The sequence below is a fragment of the Triticum dicoccoides genome, chromosome 6B (assembly GCF_002162155.2).
Source record: "Triticum dicoccoides isolate Atlit2015 ecotype Zavitan chromosome 6B, WEW_v2.0, whole genome shotgun sequence".
In the NCBI taxonomy this organism is placed as follows: domain Eukaryota; kingdom Viridiplantae; phylum Streptophyta; class Magnoliopsida; order Poales; family Poaceae; genus Triticum; species Triticum dicoccoides.
Window position 1 is genome coordinate 79,296,777 of NC_041391.1, and position 6,634 is coordinate 79,303,410.

Consider the following 6,634-nt stretch of genomic DNA (forward strand, 5'->3'; position numbering starts at 1 on the left):
AGCCCAGCAGAACCTGGCCGGCGAAGCGGCGGCGGAGGGGGCGCACGTCGGGGAGGGCGGCACCGGGACCGCGGAGGAGGAAGGGGGAGCCGTGGAGAGGGCGAGGCAGGGGGCCGGCGGCGAGGGGGCGGGCACGGCGAGGGCACCCGCGGGGTCGCCAGGAGAGTCGCCCATTCTGCACCAGCGGGTTCTCCGAATTAATCAGTAGGACACAACACTTCACAAATAGCTGGTTCGATTCGCGAGAACGGGCACCTCAGCATTGAAAGTAGAGGACACAATAATTTCTTTCATTTCTGTTATTTTAGCGTCTACACGAGTGCATTTGCATCAGACATGGCCTGAGGCCTGACCAGACTTGCTCGTAAAGTTGTGACACAAGTAGGGGTGCAGGGCGGCGCCCGAATCCGGCCCACTTTCTATTCAAAGCTAAAAAAGTCAGTTATAGAAAAAATTAAACTACGATCACATCAATTTGTACTAGTTGTGTGCTAGCTAGCTGTTTTTGCGGGATTTTGCGGGACCCCTAGATTGTGAAGGATTGTATGAGATCGGGTCTCATTCTTAGATTGTGAAGGCCACATGGCATTCATCCTAGTGGGTTTAACTTGCTGTAGAATGATACCCGGTTTCATACAACTATTTTCCGGATTTGCATCTAGCAGGTGAATGTGGACGCCTCCCTAATTAATTGAACCTCTGTTGTCTTATACTGAGTCCATTTATATTTACTCCGTATATTATAGCTGAACTAAAGTACAACTAATTCTAAAACTAATTCTGGGCTGGTTTATTTGGATTTGTAAAACTTGGCTCAAGAACAAATTTGGATAACAAGGTATACTTGGTTCTTAATGCAGATTTATTCGTTTTAAAACTTAGGGGGTGTTTGGTTCAGAAGTCCTAGGACTTTTTCTAGTCCCAAGAACTAATCAAAAAAGACTCTCTAGTAGAGTCTTTTTCTAGTCCCTGTAGAAAAAGTCCTTCCTGTTTGGTTTCTAGGGACTTTTTAGGGACTTTTTCTAGTCTCGGGGACTAAAAAGTCCCTGAACCAAACACCCCCTAACTTGTGTGCTAGATCAGTAGTGCTTAGTTGCTTACCCACAATCAGCTTTGCTGGTAGCGGGAAATTTTCTACGCAGTCTCCATTTTTGACATTTCCTTCCATTCCAGGTTTGCATGAACAATCATAGCCTTACGTTACAGTGTGTTGATGTGTATGGAGGTATATGTGTGTATCCATGAGTGTACATGTACGATGTATTTGGTGTTTCTAAAAAAATGACTTGTAGTGTATATTTAAACAAGATTTTGGTTGATGTGGTAAAATCAATATCATTAGTTTTGTCATAAAAACTTCTGATAATAAATCGTGAGCTAACCATTTTAACTAAGGATGATGGATTAAATGTTCCCTCCGATCAAGAATGCGCATGTAGGTACAATAGCGATGCTACTAGTATTTGATTATCACAAGAGCACTCACTCAACGCAAAGGAAGAGCAGATTCAACCCTGAAACTCCACACTCCACACTCCAAACAAAAAAACAAAAGATTACTCACTAACTTTCCAGCAATTGTAACCACAAACTAAACTTTAATATTCCCACTACTAGTAAACTTGCTTGAGTTAGTATTAAGTAAAGTTATGATTGAGACTTGAGAGTGACACCTCAGTTGTTACTGTCTTGCCAGTATTCTTTGACTCACAGCAACTGAAAATATATTTGTGTAAAATACTTCCCATTGATGACTACTACAACCCTTAAACTTGTGGGTACAAACTATTACATCCGAATTTCAAATCTGGGCACATAGTTTGGTGTACTTCAAATATAGGAGTAGTTGTATGTAACTTGTCTTGACAATCAAAACTAAAAGTTTATCAATGTAACCGTTACATAACAAGATCAAATATGCATAGTGTTAGCATTTGTAGGTTTTTCATTCTCCCCAAGACTTAAGCAAGGCAACATCATCTGGCGCAGGACTGAGATCTGCCTGGTAGTTTCTCCCTTGTCCATCCTGCACGCCTTGACCAATAATTTCGAGGAGACGGTGCTCTACTTGTTTCATATCTAGGCGTTCTTCGGGATTAAATTTTACACACTCCACGGCAACTCCACTGACCATTTCCAAGAGTTTAATATCCACCTCGCTTATGATATCATTGTCAATCAAGTTTCTTGCTCTTTTATCTTGATACGCTTCGACAAAGCTTGTAACATAGTTCCTCTTGTTAGAGTATGTTGCGGGCCTCCTCGTGATAAGCTCTATGAGAACAACCCCAAAGCTGTAGACATCACTCTTCTGTGTAACAATCCCCTGGCCCATATATATTGGATCTATGTAACTCATGTCCCCAATGACACGTTCAGTCTTCTCAGTCTTTCCTCCTGCGAGCAACCTCGAGGTACCAAAGTCTGAAACTTTAGGGAAGAAATTTTCATCAAGAAGAATATTGGCAGATTTAACATCACCGTGACGGATTGTACACTCCCCTGCTGAATGCATGTATGTTAGGCCTTCAGCTGACCCAGCAGCAATTTGTAGGCGCATATCTACCGATATGATATGTACACGCCTCAATCCAAATAGAGCATCATACAAACTCCCTCTTGATACATATTCGTATACCAACATTGGAACATCCAGCTCTAAGCAACAACCTAGGAGCCTTGCAATGTTCTTGTGTCTCATCTCAGATTGTACTATAACCTCCCCAGTGAATTCCGCCTTCATATTCTTGTCAACTTTGATGGACCTCTTTATAGCCACTTGTTGTTTATCTTCTAGAGTCCCCATATAAACCTTCCCGAAGTTTCCTTCTCCAATGACACAACTGTAGTTATTTGTAATTTGTTTCATTTCTTTCCTTCTATATATCTTTATATTCTTTACACCTTTTAGTACTGGTCCACCATTTTGTTCATGGAACCTCTTGAGTGTTAGGAGTTGATGGGCCATAACCATGAGGACAAGTGCAACAATACAAGCAGCAAGGCCTACACATGATAGAGTAGTAACAGCTTTTTGTTAAACTGTGTTGAACACTTCATACAGTTATCAACCATAACATGTTAATTAATTACTTCTTCCGTTTCATAATTCTTGTGCCACGACAAAAATTATGGAACGGAAGAAATAATCAATACTAGAAAGGTTAACTTGACATGCTATTTCTCCGCCCATGGCCGCTCTCCTACGACACTTTGCCGCTGCCAATACCTCCACTCCTCCAGAGTGTGCACGGCCGACAGGTTACTGTGCGCCTCTCGGTCCCTTCTCTGTACGTTCTCTCCACATGCAAAACCAATCCCAACTCCAGCTCAAAAAGAAAAACAATCCCAACTCAAGAAAGAAAAAGAGGAGGTCGAAGGAGCACAGAGCTGCCATCGTCGATGATAAGGCGGATGGGGAGGCGACAGACAACGGCAAGTCGTAATCGCGAGGGGAATTAGTCCAGCGTGAGCAGGAACCCGACGAGGCACTCATAATCTACGTTCCCTGCAAGCGGACAGAGCTGCATCTCGCTGTCGGCTACTTCGACGGGGACAAGACCCACCCAAATTTGTGCTCCTCCGCTCCAGTCAATGGCACGGTATCTGCCATTTTCCTTTCCTACTTCTGGTTCCAATCTTTCTTTTCCCCCCTTCTAGTGCCATATTTTCTGGTGGTGAGCAATGCACTCAGGGTGTTCGACGAATTGCAAACTTGCTAAAACTTTAGCTCTAGACTCTAGTGGAAGGATTTCTCTTGGGAATAATTAACAACTTTGTGTTTCAATAAATGGGTGATACACAGCGCTTTTTGTTAGATGAACGTGAAAAAATATTAACAACATTGTAAACTCCAAAACTGATGGCTGTCCCTGTCTGTAATTGTTACTTATGATCATTGCCACGCAACCCTGATGTGAGTATTCCACATAATTTGGTGTGATGGAATTGCACATTTTAATTATTTAGTGCGATTCTACAAAGATGTTCCCTAACCTTCTATGTCTCCATGAGTTTAATAGCTGTTGTTTGTCCGTTATTGAAATGTCTCTCAATTCTGTATTTCAGCTGAAATTTGTCTTCTTTTGTAACTTACGAGATATGGTCTTCAAGCGTTAGCTTCTATGCATAGCTTTTAGATCAGGAAAGATAGTCAAATCCTTTTTTTTTCTATCTGCATTGACTTCATGTGCACTATTGGTTTTTCTCCAATTATGTTGAATGAGCTATACTACTAATAGTTTTGTAAAAGATATCATCATGCTGTGATGCTACAACGAATTACTTTGAGCAACTCATGGCTTGTCCAAGCTTTTTTTTTGTAAAGTTGCAGTGGCATATTTATAAATCTTGTTTTTGTAATGGCATTTTTGCAATTTGCAGAAGTTGTGCTGGAATATAACCAATTAATCCTTATACTTTTGGTGGAGATCAATCACCATACATATAGTGCTATTTTGAGATTAATACAGCAAGGCGCCCCCCACCTACTTCCTGTGTGTACTTTGTGTCTGTTTTTCTTGCTTTTAGGGGTCATCTAATCCCAAGACAGTGCCGCGCACCCTTCTGACCAGACTCGCCGGCGAAGTTTCACGACTCAAAGGATTTGCATCTAACAGGTGAGTCTGGATGTCTGGTTAATAAATTGAACCGCAATTAGTTCATACTTGGTCCAAAGCTCAACTGATGGTAAAAGCACATTGTCTGGTTTATTTGATTCCTAAATCTGGCACAAGGTACAATTTGGATAACAATATATACTTGGTTCTTAATTCAAATTTATGCTGAAATGCTGTGCTAGTTCAGTGCTTACCTACAACCACCTTTGCTGCTAGGGGGAAATTTTCTACACAGTGTCCGGTTTTGCCATCGCCTTTCATTCCTGCTTTGCATGGACAGTCATAGCCTTCCAACCTGTTGCCACAGACCCCATCAACCGAGCAAGGATACAAATCAGGGAGTTTGCACTCATTGATGTCTGGGAAAGATAAAATAAAGCAATTAATTATGTAACAATAGGAATACCAACTATAAAGTTTGAGTTATGCATATGTACTTGAAGTAGTATATACCATGGCATCCATCAGTGATGTAGGGGTTGCCGTGGTAATGCTCCAAGCACTTGCAGACATAGTCATTGCCTCTGGTGGTGTTGACACAAGTGCTGTTGCTGCTGACACACGCGTAGCCCGGAGGTTGCTGCTGTCCTTCCGGTGGACACCAACCAAGATTCCTGATGGCGAAATCCAGCACAACAGGTACGCCCTCCGGGTATAGCACCTCAATGCCGTTCAAGTCATGCGTAGAGAAGTTGTACCGAGATTTCTCCGCCAACATGCCGTAGAAGCATGGATTGGTTTTCCACAGATAGTTGGGCCGGGGCATGAACCCGACTCCAAAATTGGTCAGTGGGGGCGCATTCGGGGGCAAGGCAGCCAGACAACATCCCAAGCCGGAGCACGTACCGTCTGTCGCGTACTGGAGTCGCCGCATGAGGTTGGAAAGACAGGAAGGCATGTAGGCCTTCGTCTCCTTCCCCCTCTCCCCAAATGAGGTCACCATCATGGATTCGACGTTGGAGCCGACACCGATGAGAACATTGTGCGTCGCTGACAGGAGGAACGGGCCATCGTCGCCCAAGACTATGTCTTGAAACTTCGCGAGGAAATGCCTACTACCATTTGTGCTGCAGTCGGAGCTGACCCCGATGTATACTCGGGCCTCGTTGTCAGCAACTGATATGTCCATGAGCTCCACAGCGTTGGTGTTCCCGCCGGAACCAGTGCCACCCTTGGTGGACGTGTGGTTCAGGGCGCTCGTCCGCTGGAATGGCCCGCTGATGTTGTACGCAAGGAACAGGCGGGGGCGATTCGACGAGGAGGTGTCGCATGTGACCTTGAAGCCAGGAAGGAAGCACCTGGGCTTCCCCATGCCGAAGGGGAAGGGAATGCTGATGTTGCCGCACATGTCCTGGCAGCCCGGACGTTCCACCACCGCCTGCTGCTGCTCCTGCTCTTCACGTCCTTGGTGTTCAGCAAACGCAGGCAAGATCAGGTGAGCCTCCGCCGCCACCACCGCTGCTGCAAGGAGGAACGGCAGCAGCTGGGAGGGTATTGGCATGGTGCACTACTTCTGCTTGGCTAACAAGCTCTCTGTGGATTATTGTGCGCCTGTGCTTGCTACTTGCTAGTCCCTCTGGGACCAGGTACGTCTATATGTGCTAATCTGTAACTAGCAGTTGTTAGTTTGTTCATATCTCTGAGGTTGGGTTGGGTTTTCTTAAGCCCTCTAACAGATCATAGCTGGTGTCATACCACACCAGCGTATACGCCACAATGTGCTCTAACAGAATATGTATCAGCTGTATATATTGCTGGAACAGGTCTGTGCATATGTTACTATTTGATTCCGTTGAGAGGGATGGCACAGCCACATAATCTCTCTTTCTCTTTTTTATGAACAGAAGCAACCCAGGACCTGGCAAAGTCGTCGGCATCTCATGAAAGAATGATTCTGATCATTACGGACAAAAACATATTAATACTGCTGCCATATGTAGACAGATGATGTAACAGGATACCCGCAATCACACTTTTAAATCTCACTTCCAATATGGAAACCGCCTTCGGTTGGT

General features: G+C 44.3%; 1 protein-coding gene across 1 annotated transcript; it reads right to left on the reverse strand.

The window, feature by feature from the left end:
* Positions 1–1,771: 1,771 nt before the first annotated feature.
* LOC119325578 (wall-associated receptor kinase 1-like) lies at positions 1,772–6,316 on the reverse strand. Its single transcript, XM_037599307.1, has 3 exons — positions 5,073–6,316; positions 4,814–4,978; positions 1,772–3,006 (listed from the first exon to the last, which is right to left on the reverse strand). The coding sequence occupies exons 1-3, from the start codon at positions 6,118–6,120 to the stop codon at positions 1,946–1,948; spliced, it is 2,274 nt and encodes a 757-aa protein (XP_037455204.1). The 5' UTR covers positions 6,121–6,316; the 3' UTR covers positions 1,772–1,945.
* Between the last annotated feature and the right edge of the window lie 318 nt (positions 6,317–6,634).